The sequence below is a fragment of the Vanellus vanellus genome (assembly GCF_965231255.1).
Source record: "Vanellus vanellus genome assembly, chromosome: 11".
Taxonomy (NCBI): Eukaryota; Metazoa; Chordata; class Aves; order Charadriiformes; family Charadriidae; genus Vanellus; species Vanellus vanellus.
The window spans coordinates 21,593,533-21,612,758 of record NC_138916.1 but is presented as its reverse complement, the minus strand read 5'-3'; the positions used below and the strand labels follow the sequence as shown (position 1 = coordinate 21,612,758).

At 48.0% G+C, this 19,226-nt stretch overlaps 1 protein-coding gene across 1 annotated transcript in view; it reads right to left on the bottom strand.

Annotated features, from left to right (window-relative positions):
• Positions 1–2,827: 2,827 nt before the first annotated feature.
• Positions 2,828–19,226, bottom strand: part of LRRK1 (leucine rich repeat kinase 1) — a gene marked incomplete at both ends in the record, with an annotated part of 79,273 nt that continues 62,874 nt past the window's right edge. Inside the window, 10 exons of the mRNA XM_082488681.1 lie at positions 2,828–3,005; positions 4,916–5,017; positions 5,598–6,433; positions 11,473–11,589; positions 12,888–13,005; positions 14,609–14,760; positions 15,584–15,778; positions 15,968–16,245; positions 16,920–17,117; positions 18,227–18,393. Coding sequence (XP_082344807.1) covers positions 2,828–3,005; positions 4,916–5,017; positions 5,598–6,433; positions 11,473–11,589; positions 12,888–13,005; positions 14,609–14,760; positions 15,584–15,778; positions 15,968–16,245; positions 16,920–17,117; positions 18,227–18,393 — 2,341 coding nt within the window. The remainder of the gene's footprint in view (positions 3,006–4,915; positions 5,018–5,597; positions 6,434–11,472; positions 11,590–12,887; positions 13,006–14,608; positions 14,761–15,583; positions 15,779–15,967; positions 16,246–16,919; positions 17,118–18,226; positions 18,394–19,226) is intronic.

Sequence of the window (19,226 nt, the reverse complement as noted above, 5' to 3'; positions counted from 1 at the left end):
CCGGTCAGCTGGAGGAATAACACCCCCCCCCCGCTCCCCGCCAGGCCCCTGCTCGGGCTTATTTTTAGAAGCTGAAAGAAAATAGCAAGGACTGCGGTATGCACAGCTACCCCGGTAACGGGGACTTTGATCACCAGCGTCTTTGGGCTCAGGCAGCCCCTTTCTCCAGGTTTTTTGGGTGTTTTTCCTCCCTTTGGCCTTGACCCCATCCCTCTCCCCAGGGATGGACACAGGGGATGGATGATGCCCCTCACCCGTAGCTGCCGTCAGTCCCGCAGGAGCAGAGCAGGCTCGGCTGGTTGGGAGGGCTGCGAGTGAGCACCGAAATCTCAATTAGACTGTCTGAAATGATGGTTGGTTGCTGAGGTTTTTTTTTTTAAATTTTGTTTTTAGTTTCTGTTTATTCTTGCCCCCGGGGATTTGTTCCCGCAGCGCGTGCGTTGCTTACGTAATGGAGCCTTGTGCTAATGAGGTTTCAGGTCCTGACTCTGGGGTCTCAGTCGATTTCGGGAACCGATCCCTGTTCCCAGGAGGTTTTGGGACACGCTCACTCCCGTCCCTGCAGCAGCGACCTCTCACGCCACCATACAGCACCTTCCCACCCCCCCTTCCCCGACTGTCCCCACCTGGCTGGTGATGGTGGCAGCGGAGTGTTCGGAGCGGGGATGTCCCGGTGTGTCTGGGGAGGGTGTGCGCAATGGCTGTGGGCAGTAACAGCTCCGGAGCGTGTGGCAGGAGCAGAACAAAGCCCCTTTTGTGGCGGGGCCTCAGCCGGTGCCCAGCGAAAGGTTGGGAGAGGCTCCAACAGCCCCCTGTGGGCCCTGGGGAGCCCGTGGGGGCACGGCCCCGCGCCGGCTTTGGAAGCAGCATGGTGCCCATGATGTTTGGCTCAAGTCGGATGATAAGGAACTGCTGTGGCTATTCCAGATCGCTTTTTCTCAAGGAAAACCTGCAAGGCTGAATGAAAGTACAAGCTGTTTTATAGCCTCTGCTGGGGCTTCAAGGATCGTGAAACAGTACGTGTGTAAAAAAGGGGTCTGGGACGCGGAGAAGGCGACCGTGGGATGGTTAAACCCCGGCGCAGGTGAGGGGGTGTGCGGCACGTGCAGGCTTGGGGCTGTGCTGCAGGATGGGAGGTAGGTGACACAGTTTCAGGGAAATGCAATTAATTAGCTCTGACACAGATACAGCTATCTCACGGCTAAGCTGGAGTCAGGATAAGCTCTCGGGGCAGCTGTGAAAATGCCTGTCAAACCGCAGCGGCAGTGCCAGGCTGAGCCATCTCTTCCCCGTCCCCGAGACAACCGGCAGGAGAGGTTGTCCTGCCGCTGTGCCGCTCCATCAGCCGCCGGAGGAGCCGCAGGGGACGGAGGCAGGTAAGGAAACAGACTGCACTTGTAAACGCGATTCCAGCCACGCTCATCGGGAGGATGGGCTTTTTAATCAGACACTGCAAAGCCCCAACACCCTGCAGCTGATGCAGGCATGGGCCGCCTATAAAAAGTGCCACCAACGCAGCGTCGTTGCAGGGAGAAATCTGTTTATTTTAAGATACGCTCGGTTTCTGAAGAAGGATATTTTAGCAGCCCGCAACAGAAATGTGAACCAGAGGGTTAACCTGCCCGCTCGGCCTTGGCCAGCCTTGCCGATGCTCACACAAGTTTCTTGGGATAGAAAGAAAAAAAAAAAAAAAAAAAAAGGTCCAAAATTCAAACTGTACACTTTTTTACAGGGTGCTTAGCCAGGCTCACTTTTTACACTGCTGTACATGCTTGGGATAACTAAGTGCAATTGTATTCAGAGCCAATACATCATCCCAGGCCACTAATGAAGATAAAATAAAAGCTGTGGTGAGCAGAAGCTGCAGAGATACACAGGCAAATTAAGCTTATTGTGTTTGGGATACCCCAGAGTGTATTTACCAAGAGAAAGAGGAGAGGAGCAAAGACAGTTCATAAGCCTTCCTGGTCTCAGGGCTCCCGTCTCTTACACCAGGATGCATCTGTCAAACCAAGCGGCTTTGCTTTGTATCAGCTCTATTTACAACTGACTTTGCAGCAGTGCAATTAAATAGCTCAACTCACTTACTGAGCCTGTGCAGTATTATTGGCAGATTATTTTAGGCTCTCTCACAGCCACACTGTACCACAATAGCTTTTAGGAACCAGAAACGCAGTGGCCAGCCAAAGCTTATTGCTGGTTCTCACACCTGGATGTCTCTACACAGCAGTCACAGCAGGGGCTACACCTGAAGTAGCCTCTAACAGACCCGCGGGGAGGTGGGTAGCAGCCCCGCAGCGCAGGCGCATTTCCCTCGGGAGCGCGGAGAATCAGCGCGCCGTGAACCGCACCGCCAGCCAGCGGGCAGCGGGGACCCTAACGTGCTCAGGCTCCCAGGGAAGAGCCCGCTGAGGAGAACGGAGCTCTCCTGGCTGACGATATACACTATAAAAGCAGCAGCAGCAGCCAGGGCATGCTGAAGGTGAGGAAGGAATTTAAAACAGGGAAGAAGAAACTGGAAAGAGAGGCATGAGCAGAACTGCAGCCACCTCCGCCTTCTGCTCTCACCTACTGCAGGGGAGCGTGTGATGGAGCAAGAGAGCGGAGAGGTGGCCCCGCTCACACCGGTTTCTTCAGTCCCTGAGAGCCCTGACGGGGCTCCAGACATGGGAACCCCGCAGTGCTCATTAGCAGCAAACCAGACCCACGCTCCCCCCACGCACCCCTTGTCCCCTCCCTCTCTGGAGCTGTCTTTCGGAGTCCAGGCGTGCTCAGAGCAGGATGCTTCCGTTCTTCCGTGGAGCCTCGGTTCCCAGTGCCACAAGCACTACCTTCTTTTTCTCATGCAGGTTTCAAGCCTTCCCAGCTCTTCGTAGGCCTGGTAGAAAACGTCAAAGTCTCTGGCGCTCCAGCCCCTCCAGACAGCCAGGCACCACTCCATGTTTTCGTTCTCAAAGCAGCACACAACTGTGTCCTTTGCTACGAGAGCAGCATCCACCAGCGTCCTGGGAAAGGAAGAGCAGAGCAGAGAAGAGCATTACAGCGGAGAGCAGCTCTGCTAACATAGCACGCTGCCGCTCATCTGGGAGGCACTGACTCCAAAGCTTTCCTTTCCAGCTACCGAATCTCTTTTTATAAGCTGCAAATCCTTGAGAAAGGCGAACGTAACAAAGAGAGGGATCAGAAACTACGTCGTGGCAAAAGCAAGCGTCTCAGTGACACGGGAAAAGATTTTTAAAGGGATTCAGGTGCCTAAACATGCAGGTGGGTGCTTATGTCTGCTGTGACATTTTGAAGTCGCTGTTAATCTCCCGATTTGCTAAATCCACAGGCTCGTTGGCCTGCTGCCACTGGGCATTTTCAAAACATCATGCCACAGCTAGCAGGCTGCTGAGAGCCTCCGCAGCCTGAAATGAAGCGTGGAAGCGGGATGGAGCCCAGCTCTGCCTGCTCAGGGTACAAGCCCCCAGTCCGGACCAGCAGGCATGGCTACGACAACAGCCCAGGGACCCGCAAGTGTGTGTAGGAGTCCTTCATGACAGCATTGTGTTGGAGGTGCTTCCCTTCATGGTCTCTGAGCGTGTTACCCGATCAAACAACACGAGTTGAAGCTGGCCCTGCAGATACCCCAGAGGGAGGTGGCCAGGCAGAAGATGACACTTTTGTCCTTGCAGGGTTCAAGGGACAGGAGTTCAGCCCTCGCCGGGCTCTTTCTACCGATCTGATAGCAGATGGGGGAAGATTGGCCCCAAACTGTTTCCCCAGAAAGGCCCCTATGTGGGGAGCACCAGCAACAAGGGCTCTCCTTGGCAGCTGGTTTTTAATCACAAACCACCCCTACTAAGAAGCCCCCTCCCTTCCCTCCCCTCCCTGCCCCCCTCTGCGCTTGGAGGGGCTCGGAGGAGGCAGGCACTATCTGCCGGTCTTTATCCTGCTGGTAAAACAGGGCGAGTCAACAGCCACCGTGCCTGAAGCCGGAAGGCTAAAAGGCAGCAAAGCAGGACAAGTCTGAGACGGCAGTGTCACCTCGCAGTGTCACCTCGCCTTAACTCCACGCTTTGTTTGGGTAAAGCAAAATCAACCTAACAGTACCTGTGAGCAACAAAGAGAATACGGCACTCCCGACTAACCGATAAGGACGCTCAGTTAGCAAGTAGAGGGAATGGCAGGAGCACTTTGATCTCTTGTTGTGTTTGCCTAGTGATAATGAATGATCATTTATAATCCTTAGCTTAACCTCCATTTGTTTGGACATAAACAGTACAATCCCAGACTGGTATTTAAGTGATCAGCAGAACACCCCCACCTCTCTACCAGCTATTTATTTACTTGAACTCTTGTTCACTGTATGAAACATTTTAAATTAATGTATATAACTGCTCTCCCCTGTGCTGCAGGAGCCTTCCCCCGGCCCGTCACTGCCAACAGCACAAAGGTGCTCATTTAGAGCCAGAACGTCAACCTGATCCACGTGAATGCAGCCACAGACAAGCACCGCGCTCTGCATAAATACACCTCTTGTTCTTAACGCAGGGCCTGAGTCTGCCAAGCGCAAGCGATCTTCTGCCAGGTGCCCTCAGAGCACCAGGAGTCAGCACCAGGCAGGATCAGACCCACATTTATGGCATTGTGCAAGACGGTCCTGCCTGTCTCATTCCAGGGGTACTTGGTCTCTGTGGCTTTTGGAGACCAAACTGTGGTCGCAGTGCCGTCCCCTCGCCATCTCAGAGCACACACATGCCCCGATGTGCAACCAGCAACCGTGTCCCCTCAGGCTGGGACCTCCTCAGATGCTGCTGGGAGCCAAGACAGCCCCCTGCTTCTGACAGCCCCCAGAGCCTGCAGAGCCAGTCTCTGCCGCCCAGTGCCCCTGTGCCCCCCGTGGTATGACCTGTGCTGCCCAAGTCAGCCTCACCCGTAGGGAGCCAGTTCCCCGGCCTTCAGCACAGCGATCACTCTGCCCCGCTGGGTGCCGGATTCCTTCTCCAGTCCGATAACGATGATATCCCCTCCTCTCCTAGAAGAGAAACGAGGGAGACATCACATGTGCTCTACAGTGGAGACCGGTGACAGCCAAGGAAGATCCATGCTGGATATCCATCCTTTCTGCTGCAATCCCTCCTGCCGTTACATGACCTTCTGCAGGGAAGGGGGCACTGCGGTGCCACCGAGGTGCATCCTGAATCCACTACAATAAGAGCCCCTGTGACAGGCAAAATCAGATTTCCAGTGGTTTCCATTAGCTAACAGGAGGCAACAGGACTTGCCAGGGTTGTGTCTGAGCAAGGAAGCTGCCTGCTGTTCTTTGTTTCCTCAGTAGCTGGGGAAACGGGGCTTCGAGTCTTACCACCACCTTCTCAATCTGCTGTAATCAATCTGGCAAGACCTTAGATGTGGCCATTCTGCCCAACAATAGATATCTTTCAAAAAGGGTAGAAAAATCGATGTACTGTTGTACTGGGAATAAAATTTCTTAATTGTAACTTCTGAGCAAAGGAATCATAGTAGGGATGCAGAAGTTCCTGAATTAGCCTGAGCTAACCTCACATTCAGCCCAGGAGGAATTCTGAAGTTCCTTTACTAAGTGACCCACTTACCTGGGGATCCATATGAGGTCTTTCACTGGAATAATCTTGACAGCTTGGAGATGCTGCGTGTGGTCACCTGCAGACATAGCATCATGATCCAGGGAAGGCTTCAGCTCATGAAATTTGTCAGACTCCTCAAAATCTGTGGAGAGTGGTGCACTAGAAGAGCTCATGGGTGAGCTGGGTAGGCTGGAGGGGCATCGGGTTATCCTGTTAGGAGGCGAGGAGGAGTAGGAAGACACAGAGCAATAATCTGTGAGCGAGTCCTGGTGGCTTAGTATCTGGGTGCCAACCTCTGGGCTGTAGATAATGCTCATGTCCACCAGCGGGTTACTCTCCATTGCTTTGTGGTTTATAGGCGCTGTAGCTGGGATGGCTGCCGAAGGCTGCTGGATTGTAAACATGTCTCTGAGAGGGCTGCAGTCTCCGCAGAAGTAGCGCGCGCAGAGCTGGTAGGTGGTAACGTGGTACATCACCAGGAAATTGCTTTTATCGTCCAGACACCACACCACCTCCTCCCCGTGACACTCCGAGTTGCAGGCGATGGATGTGATCACCGATGGTGGGCTGAAGGGCTCCAGTCTCCTGCTGATCTCCATCGTGGCGCAGTCAATGATGAGAATGCCAGGGCCGTTGCTGTACCAGACCTCTGCTCCGCTGTTGGTGATCTCCATGGCCTTCACCGGGTACGGGTTCTGCCGGGGGTCATCATCAGAAATGTTGAATTTGGATCTGTTTGCCGTGTGGGAGCACAGGTAGGAGCAGCTGTCCCCTGGGATGCCCTGGGACACTGAAAACACTGCTACAAGTCCATCCGACAAGCCAGCCAGCACCACATACGAGTTCTGCAAGAAAGACAGCAGAATCTCCATCCGGATTCTTTACTTCTCTGCAATACAAGAGCTTTCAATCCCAGAGGCTCTGGCTACCTCTCACAATCCTGCAAGTACACTAGTAACTTACCCCAAATCACTCCAAGATAACAGCAACATAAAAAGAAGTCATTACATAGAAGCTGCTGCAGAGGCATACTCCTCTCACCCAGTATTACCTTTCTCTTTATTGGCAAGGGAGGACAGACAGACCTGGCAGCCTGCCCCGAAGGTTAACAAATTCAAGCTGGAGTATGTTCACAGACAGCCATCATGATCCTAGGAATCCAGCTGTAGAAACCTGGCTCATTTCCAAAAAGGAGTAAAGCTATTGCTATCAGTGTAGGTAGCAGAGGAATGGAAGAAATGCAATAAAAACGGAAAGAGAGGGAGACAATCCTCTCACAAACAAGAGCAGTGATTGCTCTAAATCTGATATCTGCTGCTTTGACAGCAGCGCTCCTCCCAGGGATGTGCTCTGGGTCCGGCATCCATGGCAGCTCAGAGACATCCCAGCGGAGGGCACAGAAGCAGCAGCAGTTCAGCAAACTGGCTGCCAAGCGCCATGAACAATTCTGCAGGTAGTTAAGAACCTGCCCCTAAATGTACAGATGTGTTGGCTGCAGGAGCCATGGCCAGCGTCAAGCTCCAGTGCAGTGCTCTGTGGCACTGCTGCGATGGATACCGTCACTTCCCATGGACGGGAGCCGGTGAGAAGGGCACGGCTCACCGGTTCTCCGACTCCTCCAGCTCATCACAGCAGTGCAAAACGCCATTAGCCTGGGATATGGATCTCTTGGGAACAACACTCCCCATGACCTTGGGTCTGTACCAGAAACTCCCTCATCTGTGAAGCAGATAAAACAATACCTACCTCACAGGCCTTTCTATTTCCTCCCCGTGGAGAAATAAATTCTAAAAAAAGACCCTTTGCCCAGGGCTTTTTTGCTGTCGTTACAATTTGGCCGGACTAAAGCAAAGCAAAATGAGCAGAACCAGACAGAGCACCGCCAGCTGAACGGACACAACCTCACCCCTCAGCAGCCCCGCCGTGGTGGAAAGCCCTACCTCCTGGCATGCCCGAGATGCCAGCGACACTGCCTGCCTCTGCGAGACAGGACAGGGACTCGGCATCACCCCTCACCGCTCATAAATTAAGGAGAAGCCCGTGCCCTTCCAGGGATCTTGGCTGTGCCAGCTGTGAAAGATAGCTCCCAGGCTGCTTAAACCCATAGAGGCCAAAATCAGTAGCTTGAATTGCTCTCAGATATCACAGGGCAGATAGCATAGGGGTAAGTATTAGTTTAATTGATAGCACTGTTTGCAAGGTTCATTAAGAGTCTTGGACAAAAAGACACTATCTGCATACAAAGTATGAGTAAAACCATGAGTGTGCTGAGCCTGTATGACTAATCCAAATCACAGCAGAATTTTACTGTAATGGGAAAAACTAGGGAAGCAAGTGGAAAGTTGTGAAATGGGACTTGGACTTTAATTCAGTCCAGTCCCAATTCTCTAACCGCTAATTAAGAGAAACCCAAATGGCCTGCAGCGTTCGGTGCATGTCCCCGCTGCCATGTGGATCTGGTGCAAAGGCTCCTGGATATGGGTTTGCCAGGGAGTTGCATCAATAGGTTGGAACATGGTACGATGCTTTGCACAAGCTGAGTTTTGGGTTAGTTTTTCTGTGGAAAGGAGTTCAATTATTTGAAACAGAAAAAAACAGAGCAGAACAGCCCACATTTCTCTGGTGAGAATGGTCCAATTTTTTCAGTCCAAAGAACCCTGCACAATAGGTATTTCTTACTAAAAATGGAAAATTTAAATTGAAATGGGAACATCTGAAATTAACCATAATGTGGGTATGTCAACCTGAACTGCTTCTAGCGTGACACAGGACACTATTAAAGTCTTCTGAGATCTCTCTAATTTTGTCTCATTTCATTTGAAAATGCTGAATTACCCAAGCATAGTCTCCATAAAAAAATAAATTCATTTCTTTGATTAGTGTCAGCTACTGCAGAACAGGATCCTGATTCCCTTTTGTGTTCCATAGGCCAAATTTCCCTGGCACTGGGCAACCGGCACCATAGCGGGACAGAGCTGCGTCAGTAATCCCCACCCAGCTTTACCGGCCATACCGACTGTGCCAAATTCTAGCCTGTCTGGAATAGCACAATGGTGAAAGCAAATCTGGAAGATATTTTATGCTTCGGGGCACTTATTACTCACTGCCTTGGCTATCAGGACCTGCTTCTATCCAGCCACTGTTCTTATCTCTCTGCTTAAGAAACAAAGAGTAGGAACTCAAATGCTGAGAAGTGCCCTCAACCTGCCAGCCCTGAGACGAGGGAGTGACCCATTTCACAGAAGAACATGGCAAAGACAACCCACCCCTGGGTGCCACCGATTCACCAGACTTTATGAGGTGCTGGTGCGGCTGGGTAGCGAGGCAAAACTCTCCAATCAGAGTATTACAACAGTGACCAAAGGCAGGCAGGGCAGCAGCCTCCAGAAACCTTAAGTAACTTTCTCAGAATTCATTTTCAACATTTGGGCTCCACAAAGAGCCAACAAAAACACACAGCAACAAAACTGCATTTGAAGTCTCCGTCCTGCCAGAAGTCCCACTGTGCCAGGGAGGAAGGCCTCTGAGCGGGGCTGTGACGGTATGTGATGTGCAGGAGATGAGCTGGCTCCAGACGTCCTGTCCTCACAGCTAAGGACGGCACAAGGCTCAGGACGGCTGCTGCGAGCAGGTTAAAAAAAAAAAATAAAATACAGCCCCCGACACCAGGGCCTCGGTCGCCTCCTCCTCTCTTCCCCGCAGGGTCTGGCACTGCTGGCACCGAGCGCCACAGCAGGCTGCAGCCTTTAAATGCAGCTTTTGTTTTCGCGTGTTCCAGGTTTTAGCGAGAGGCCAGAGGCTCGCACCCATTCAGATTTCTCTCTTCCTCAAAATCTCTTTATAAGAATGTTGCAAACCAATTCAGAGAGCATCTTGTTTTGCTCTTTTTAACCTGTTTTGGTTTTGTTTTTTTTTTTTTCTGAAAGGAAATTTACTGAAAATTTTATTGTTTGCCAAAACCAATGATACTGGTGACAGAAAGCATGCAACAAAAAAGCTTAAACTGTACAAGACTTTTCCTTGGCGGGTGAGTTTTGGATTCTGGGCCCCCTCTCTGCTGCTTTTAAATTTCCATGATGCTTCCTTTGGATGAGAAACCAAGTTTTGGAAACTATTTCTTTTGGATCAGTCTTCCCAAGGCAGTCGTAAAGAATTCCCCTTCCCAGCAACATCCCTCGGCAATTCTCTGACTGCTAGTTACCTCACATCTCAGCAGTTAAAGGCTTTCTTCCCAGGGAAATGTGAGCAATTCTCTTCCCCACTGGACAACAATGACTATGTGATAACTCTGATACAGCTCGCTCGCTGTACAGCGAGTTTGACAAGCTTAAGCTTTCCACTTAGCTTTGCTGGAAGAACTGGCTGTTTCGAAAAACGGTTTATTTCTTGCCAACCTGGTCTGCACATCCCTATGGCTGCTGCTCTGGCTAGTTCACTGCCAAACTCATTCATAGAAAGGAGAGAGGAAAAAGTAAGTGCAATAAACTAAGAAGGAGTGCGCCGAAGGGATGTGGATTTCTGGAAGGTTGGGTAGGGTCGGGGGAGGAAGGGAGGTGTCTAGACTCAATATTACTATTGTAGGGCCTGGCATTATTTATGACATTTTCTAGGCAAGCCACAAACTGGAAATAGAAACCAGGAGACATAAAGCCACTCGTAACCCCTAAGGAATGGCTTTGCAAGCTGTATGACAGTGGAAAAGCTGAAAGTGAAAGACTCGTTCGACTGTCCTGGACAAAACCTCAGGCAGCATGAAAAAGAAATTTGCCCTACGCATCAGAAATGAAACTCCACGGCGGAGAAAGGCTGCATGTCTGGGCGCCAAAGAAAGCGGACAGATGCAGCCTCCCGGCGGGTAAAATACATCCCTGTGCCAACTTTAGATCTATGCCCTACTTTAGTCCTGCTTACACCATGTTTGGAATTGAAGCAGTACACCTTACACTAACCATCTGCCTTGGATTCAGTTTGCAGCAATGCAGCAGTCTGAGCAAACGAGCCAGAAATGGATAATAACGCAGAACGGGCATTTGGTATAAAACAGGCCCACTGTCGCTCTGAGAGCTGCTCCATATTGAGCTTTCAGACACATACCAGTCTGCTGGCATTTGCAAAAACTCCACAGCTACCAATAATGTTGAACATAATTATATGTTTTTACTTGAGGTGGCTGTAAGCAAACCGGAGGTAATTTAGCCCGAAAACAGTTTTTATACATCTCTCAAGACTTGCCCGCAATAGGGAGTCATGTCAGATTTCTCCTGCCAGTAACTGGATGTTGGCAATTCCAGAACTAGACAGATAGAATATAACTTTTGTTATTACCCATAAGAGGCAGTTCTTGGTCTGCCTGCATTATCTAAGTGTTCTCATTCAAAACCAAAAAGAAGTGTGGCTGAGCCTAGATAGTATTTAAAGATGATTGTACACACAAATGACAGCATGCACACACCCCAGGAAAAGAATGGGTTCAAGAGCAAGGATATACCCAAGTCCTGCATTAGCAGTTAACAAATCTCTATTCTAATTATTGTTTCATGTCCCTTCTACTTTGCTTGATCAGTCTAAACCCTGTCTTCCAGCGATGTGGAAACACAGCTGGAAAACTTCCTTGCAGAGGATTTTGATCTATTTTGACTATTTTCCCAGCAGGCTTGGAAGCGCCAGCTTTGGTCCCCTGACTCAGGTTCTTGCCCACACCTCTGTCTTCTGGCAGAGGCACAAAAGACCTGGAAACCTTCTCCTTGCACTGCCAAAATATTCCTGGGCATTGCAAAGTCCTTCAACGCTAGCTAGTGACAAGCTGCGCAAACTCTGGCAGCTCGGCCGGGCAGCAGACGGCTTAGTCTCACTAATGCCCCTTTTCCTTTAGGTTCCTCCTTACCTTTTTGACAACAGGCATTACTAGAAAGCAGCTCACAGTAGCAGGAGTGTCTAAACCCTTCTGTGGAGTCTTTAGAGGACACATGCCCTGCAACCCGTACACAGAAATCTTCTGGTCCTGCGAAAGAGCACATAAAATTCTATAAATTTCTAGCCTCTTCCATGCTTTTCATATTTTGATACCCGAACGAGATCAAATTGGTTCTAAACCCAGTTTTTACTTGTATCTTTCAATATCCAAAGCCTGGATTTCTCTTTGTTTTCCCTGGAGAGCATTTGCTTTGTCTGCTGGTAGAAAGCAGGTACTGCCTTCCCCAGAATGAGCCATGGGCAGCATATGCACTATCCAAAAGCCACCAAAATCACCACTATAGGTGTTTTATCACCACATCTAAAAGTAGCATTGGACAACCCTGACTCTGCACAAATCCCAAACGTGTCAGGACAATTGAAACGTGTTGTATTAAGCTTGCCAATTCAAGGAAAGCTAGCATTGCATTGGATCTGGAATTACACCTGCTCTACACCTCGTAAATCTACTATACTGACATAGAGCACCCAGTTCAGGGAATAGCAACACATTTCATGATGATCAAAAAGGTAGAAATAAAATGCTTTAAGATTTCTGAATTTTATTTTTCTATACTTCTTGTTATTAAAAAAAATAGGAAAATTTGAACTTTGCCTCTCTTTGGGAACAGAAAAAGTAAAAATATCTTATTCTCACTCAGTTATAGCATCCACGCTAGGGCGGAGTGAATTAACCAACACAAATTATTTATTCAGCAAGTACGGCCTTTTTCCCCCTCCTGGAAATACTGAACTTCAGGAACATTTCAATTTGTTTCAGCTATTTTTTCTTTGTTTTGTGTCAAACGATTGTGTCAGAACTGGCTGACACTTAACACAGCCTTTTCTGACAGGCGGAGAGGGGCTCTGAAGGATAAGTCAGCCATGGTCTCTCACTCTTATCTTTATAGCTGCAGTTTTCCACGGTGAACACAAAACTTGGGTACCCATTTCCCACCAGCTTTCAAATCCCTCGGGCCTCTTTCAAAACCCCACCCTTAAACGCATGGTTTCTTTCACTGCTTCCCTTTATCACTTACAGATAAGGACATTTCCCAGATGAAACCCTGGGTACAGATATGCTACAATCTGGAGAGTTTCGCCTCGGAAAGCCGAGGTTCCCACGATCGCTTTGAACACCAGGAGGTATGATTTTGATCTAGGTATCAGCTAAGTAACAAGCAGAAACAATACACCAGGAGACAGCAAAGTCCCGCTGCTCATCCGAGATGCCCATTGTCTCAAACACTCTTAGCTTTACTAATTTAATAGGCTCTTTCTCTTCAGTTGTGCCTCTTCTAACGAGGCCCCTCTTGAGAAGGGCACTGAAGTGCAGAAAACGCTCACCTCTGTGGCAGCCCAGAGGGCATTCTGAAACTTTAGTTGGCAGCACAGCTTCATTCCTGGGCAGCTCATTCTCTCCACTTCTATGACTCCTTTCTCTGGATTCACCACCGTGTAGTTTCTGAAAGGAGCAAATAACAATTTCCTATAGCCAATATTCAGCCTGCAAACTGCTACAGGATAGTACTTGGCACTTTTGGCCAAGTCGTAACACGACTGTCCAGATGTGGACGATGCTGCAAGGCTCTTCACCCCTCCAAATGGTCTTTGTAAAGAAAGAGAAATACAGACGTGCCGTGTCTCTTCCTCATGGGGCAGATATGCAATTGCTTCTCTGAGGATTTAAACTCAGCTATCTGACTTTGCGCGGAAATGGATTAGGAGAACTTACGTGGTCTGTTACTATAATTCAGCTGTGAGACAAACAGCTCCAGCTGAATAGCAGTAATTAATATCTGGGAGGTCTTAGCCCATCTTGCCCATTAGGTTCTCAAGAGAATATGTGCTCGTTCTCCAAGTTCAGTGCTGCAGTATTATCTGGCTTCATTACTTATTCTAGTACATAAACAGAGAAGCATGATTCTTCCAAATAAGAGCAAAGATCTGTAACCTGATAAAATAATTTATAAATATGACTAATTAATATTTTTATAACTAAAAGGATTTTGTTTGTTTAGGGTTTGGGGAAGTTTATTGGGTTTGGGTGTTTGAACAATAACTGGATATTCACAACCACATCTGTGAGCCCCAGATGTTTCACCAACTGTGGCACAAGCAATTACACATCCTGAAATCTGTCACATATAAGTAATTTGTTATTCAGCAGTCTCCAGCAAGTGGATTGTCCAGTCAGGAAGCAGATTCACTGAGATACATTGCTGTGAATATTTGGACAACATCCATGTATTCAAAATACATCTGTGAGTCCCATGTGTTTCACCGGTTTTAGCAGGAATAGTTATACTGTCTGCACTGAACGACTGACCAGGCACCACAAAGAGCAAAGCAAATTCGTCATGAACAAATCACGTACCTTTTCCATTACGTTGATGGTAACAAATAATGAACACATTAATATAAATTACAGATCAGTTTGTGAATGTTTCCAAAGAAGATTGCAGCTATAAAAATCGGTAACATCCATAAAAATAAACCTAACTAGCCATGGGTCACATGCAGCTGAGCAAAATACCATCATCTCAGTCACAATTTAATAACATTTAAAGCACATGCCTATTCAGTATAGCACACATTTTACTGGCAGTATACACTTGGATGCACACACAGCTTCAGGCATGTGGTTAACTCCTGATGATTTCAATAGGATTTAAGCATGTGCTTAATTGCTTTGCAGAACAGAGATGGAACTGCAGCCTCAATTAGGAAAGGTTTAGTGTTAAATGGCCTCATTAGGAAAGGCAGAACACGTCTGTTCTCATGTGCAAATGCTTCATCCTGTGTGTGTGAATCATTACACTGCCCTAATCTTCTCCTCATATTAACTGAAGCAGAGTTAAGCTCATTAAATATCCTTTATAAAGCAACCACTGTTCCCAATTAAAAGAGTTTGGGAAAACAGTGTTCACCGTATCCTTGGCATTCACCCAAATTCACTTTCACCTTCTTTACCTCCCTCCCAGAGGCATAAGTGAAGACACTGAAGGATTTTTACTTAAAAAGAAAAAAGAACGAACGAAAGAAGTTGCTAATACGAGCCATCTCACCTGGTGTCTTCCTTTCCATCCCAGAACACCACAGTGTACTCCTGTCCTTGGGAGCAGAAGAAGGAAGACTGCTTCCCACAGGATAGCAGGTACATAAATGTTGCAAAGGTAGGATCTTTCATCTGTCCTACCACAGAAACGGCCAGTGGACGCTGTGGGGAAAGGAAAAGAGAAAGACACATGTCACACAAGACAGCTGGAGGTCGAGATGAAAGAAAAGAATCATAATAATCATTATTTATTAAAGCTAGAGAGCCAAGAAGTAGGACTTCTCTAATAAACATTTCTGCTATTTTCTCAAATCTACACCAAATTCTCCTTACAAATCCCACCTGATTGTTTCTTAGCATCCTCCATACCCCAGACACTGAAGCCAAACCTCTCCTATACTTCCATAGTTTGGTCTGTGTTTCTCTTACACATTTTATTGATTCATTTTTTCAGATTTATGAATTTTGGAAGATGACCCACTGTCATGGCAGTGTCTAGCTGTTTGTGAGTCAAGCTGACCTTTCTCTGAAGGACAGCAGCTCTGAAATGCCAACTTGTAATTAATGAAAAACATAATGCATCATAATCCTTTTCTTGTACTTTGAACCCTTTTCTTCCTCATACTGCCTTTTGTAATCTCGGGGTTTTTGAAGTCTTTGTAGTTACACTCACAGCATGACACTGTAGCTGTTTCTAGAAATTATGGGTAACGTCTTGTCGTAATGAAATCAATAGCTTAACTGCCATTGACGTCTAGGGACCTTCATGTCACCGCAGATGTCTAAGGCCACCAATCTGCCATAAATTCATAAAACTATCATTTAAGTCAATAGAAGTTCCGGGCCATATCAGCAGTAAGGGTAAATGGGCAACTGAGCTGTTCTGCTATACCGAGCACGAGCGTAGCTCTCCTGCGTGAAGAGGGCTGCCAGATTCCTGTAGCTACATGATCAGAAAACACTGGTCATGAGGGTTGTCTTGTACCTTTTCTGGCTTAGTGTCCCAACACTCCATCATGAGTGCCTGCATCCTATATAGCTGCACCTCTTCTGGCTGCCCAAGAACAGGACGGATCCCTTTAGACAGCTTCTTTGCAATCTGGAGCTGGTGTTGTCCTAGCACAGGCCGCTGACCAGACAGCAGCTCATACAGGACCATCCCATAGGAGAACATGTCAACCTGGAACCAGAAACAGAAAAAAAAACAGGGCAAACCTCTCTTGGTGGGTGGAGAGGAGAGCAAGGAAGGCCATGGTGGGAAAGCTAGGGCTGCACACCGTGCACGTATAAGGGAATTCAGCACCATGCATGAAGCCAGCCACCCACTGCTGTCACGCAGGGGCTGTGCCCACAGATACACCACAGTTACCTTCTCATCGTAGACTATGCGAGGCCTGATCTCAGGAGCTTGGTAGCCTGGTGTGCCCTCCACGCCAAGCGCGCCTTCGTGGAATGACTGCCGGGAGATTCCGTAGTCAGAGAGTTTGATATTGATGTGCTCTTTGACATCCAGGGACCACACCAAAATATTGTCTGACTTCAGGTCACAGAAGATTATGTTCTTCTTGTGCAGGTAGGCAAGGCCTGTTACGATCTGATACGCTATTTTGTGTGTCAGCATGTGTCCCAACGGCACAAAGGAAGACCCTGACACAAAGGAACAGCCTGTCTTCAGTTTTTGTAATTGCAATAACTGCTTTTTTTTTTTCCCTTTATCTTTTTCTTTTTTAAACTCCAGAATAACAACTAACAAGCTTTTAAAACATCACTCAATGCCATGATTTGAAATGACACTGTTCGTGTTACTATACATGTGTGACAGTTCTATTAGATTCTTATTTTAAACCCTTTCACTTCTAGACCCCTAAATCTTCTGGTGAAAATTAGTGTTTGACTGAAAGTTGACACAAAGCCAAGGTGCCAAGAGGGTCAGATGGCCTCAACCTATCTTGGAATTAATGATGTCATTCATTTGACAGTGACAGAAATACAGATAATTATGAGAAAATTTAGAGTGCCAGACACCCATCTGCAGGGTGACGAACACAGCATTACTCATGCAGCACTGAAGTAAGATGCACTTATTAATTTGCAGAGAAATTGAAAATCCAGGTCTCCAAAGTAGTTTTGAAAATCCTAAGCATCAATTTTCACTAGGTTCCCAAAGGCACGGTTTAAGAGCAACTCCATCCCTCCCACTTCCCCTAGTCTGGAAAAAAATCCCCCTCAGTAAATCAAGCAGTAATCTAAATGTTGTTGACCATTTGTCACTACCGTGATGCAGAGAGTGAGCTCTTCCAGGAGAGAGACCCTGTTTTTACCTTTGGAGTTTTCAGACAATACAGTGGTGAGGCTGCCCAGAGGGGCCAGCTCTAGGGCGAAGCAGAGAGGATGGATGCTGATGCCAATGAGGGAGACGATGCAGGGGTGTTGCAGCGAGTGGAGCATGCTGGCCTCCTGGCGAAACTCGGAGAAGTTCTTCATGGCATCCATGGCTCTCAGGTGTTTCAGCATGGTATCTGGCAAGACACACAAACCCCTTTCTCACTCCCCAGCTGAGAAACCAAGTCAGTTGGAAGGTACTAATCACTGAGCAAGTGTTGCAGGAGGAAGGCAGCTTGTGGGCTTACGCCAACAGCAAGGCTTTACATTGCATCCTCATGTTGATGCATGAGCCAGTAACAGACATTGGCTATAAGCAGGATCTATACGGCTGCCTCAGGAAGCAAGTGCTCCCTTGGTCCTTTAACACCAACCTCGAGTGTGTCTGGCGCACATCATTCTCATATATCACCTGGAGGATTTTGGAAAACTCAAGCTGTGCTTTTTAAAGCAGAGACTCTCTGGGTGTGGACATCACATCGCAGACCCTTTGGTAGAAGGAGTCTTCCCTACCCTTTCCTGGCTGCCCTGCCAGAAGAAGGACCCTTCAGAGTAATTGTCCTTCTGCCATGGGACACCACAGGCTGCTCAGCCAAGTCCGGTCTTTACAAAGGTTATTTGTCTGTTACTGGGACAGTAGCTGGCCTCCTCCACAGCTCAGGGGTTCACTGCATCCTTCCCTGACAAGAATGAGGAACTTTCCCCTTTCCTTCACCTGTGGAATGAGGCTCTGCTGGAAACCCATGCTCGACAGCCAGCACGTGGAGTATGAGAGCCCGTCCCTGCCCGGAGGAGCTGGCAGGCTGAGAAGGATTTCCAATTTGTTTTCTGTAGCTGCTGGCACAGATGGAGTAAAAGATCTATTCAAAAGCAGAGACCCACAAGTCCTTAGTGCAAACCCATGTAAATCTACACTTCTCATTTCCAAATAGCTTGGGAACAGGAGATGAAATCTTGCCTCCCACCCCAATCAAGAGCTCTGCCTTGGCACCCTGCGAGTCCACCCACTGACCTGCAGGAGAGAAGTTCCCTGTGGTGCCGATGACCTTCATCACTACAAGTGCTTTCGTGAAGGACTCTAAGATGCATCCTCCTCCTCCATGGAAACACACCAATTTTGCTCTATATTTCAAAGCTGTATTTAAACAGGTCCTGCCAGCACTTTGGAGAGCGAAGGCTCTTTGGTCTTAGCTTGGGATCACAGGCTGCAAGAGCCGATTCCCGACACTGATTCCGTGTACTGTACCTGCAGCTGAAGTGGGAGAACCCTTGCATTTTTTAATCTGAAATCTCTTCACAGCCACTGGTTTTCCTTGGTATCGTGCCCGATATATAACGGTCCCACTTCCACCCTGGCCAAGAACGTTGTTTTCATTTTCACTGCATTCCAGTTTGCTATTTTCCAGGAACAGTCTGCCAAAAAGAGATTGGGGCTTTTTAATTAAAAGTTTCAAAGACACTGTAAATTCATGTTTTTAATGTCATTTCCATTTTCTCAAATCCGTAATAGGTTATTGTCTTATCTACTGAGAGGACCAGACCACCTAAACTACCTTGGTCATCTCAATGTACTCTATGCTGGCTCATGTACAACAGATTTCTCGCAGAAAAAAAAGTAAATTGGGCAAATAAGCAAAAAGAGCTTTTTGCTGCAGCAATTTATCCTGCAAGAATCGAACAGATCTGGAAAGCACATAATCTCCTTTTCCAAGCAGATGACTCAGAACAGCTATTTGTACCATTTACCTGTATTAATGATTTTTTTGCTTCATTTACCTCCTGTTCCTCTTTTCTCCACTGAGGCAGGACAGGATGTTTATGAACAGCCCCACACACCGAAACCCGATTATTCAAATCAGCTTACTGTTCCCAGGCTGCAATTCATCATTTCCCCACTCTTCCAGAGACTACTTTTACAGCTGTTCACACTTCAAACATCCTCACTCGCCTCACACCCGTCAAATAAATCTCCAGGAGATAGCACTGCAAGGAGGGCCGTCATGACGGGCCAATGGGGTGTTTGCCCGGAATACCCTGTAAAATGGCCCCAAGAAAGGAACAGGGGCCGGTGGGAGCACAGAAAGCTCCAACAGCAGCCAACAGGACCCAGATTGGTCTAGAGGTCTCATGGCTCTGCATCGGGCACAGAAAGGTCCGAGAGAGTGTGAACTGAAAAAGACACTGGTCTCCTGTCCTGCCTGCTGTCAGGAGGTCTCTTGCTCCACGCACTAAGCAATAAGGGGTAT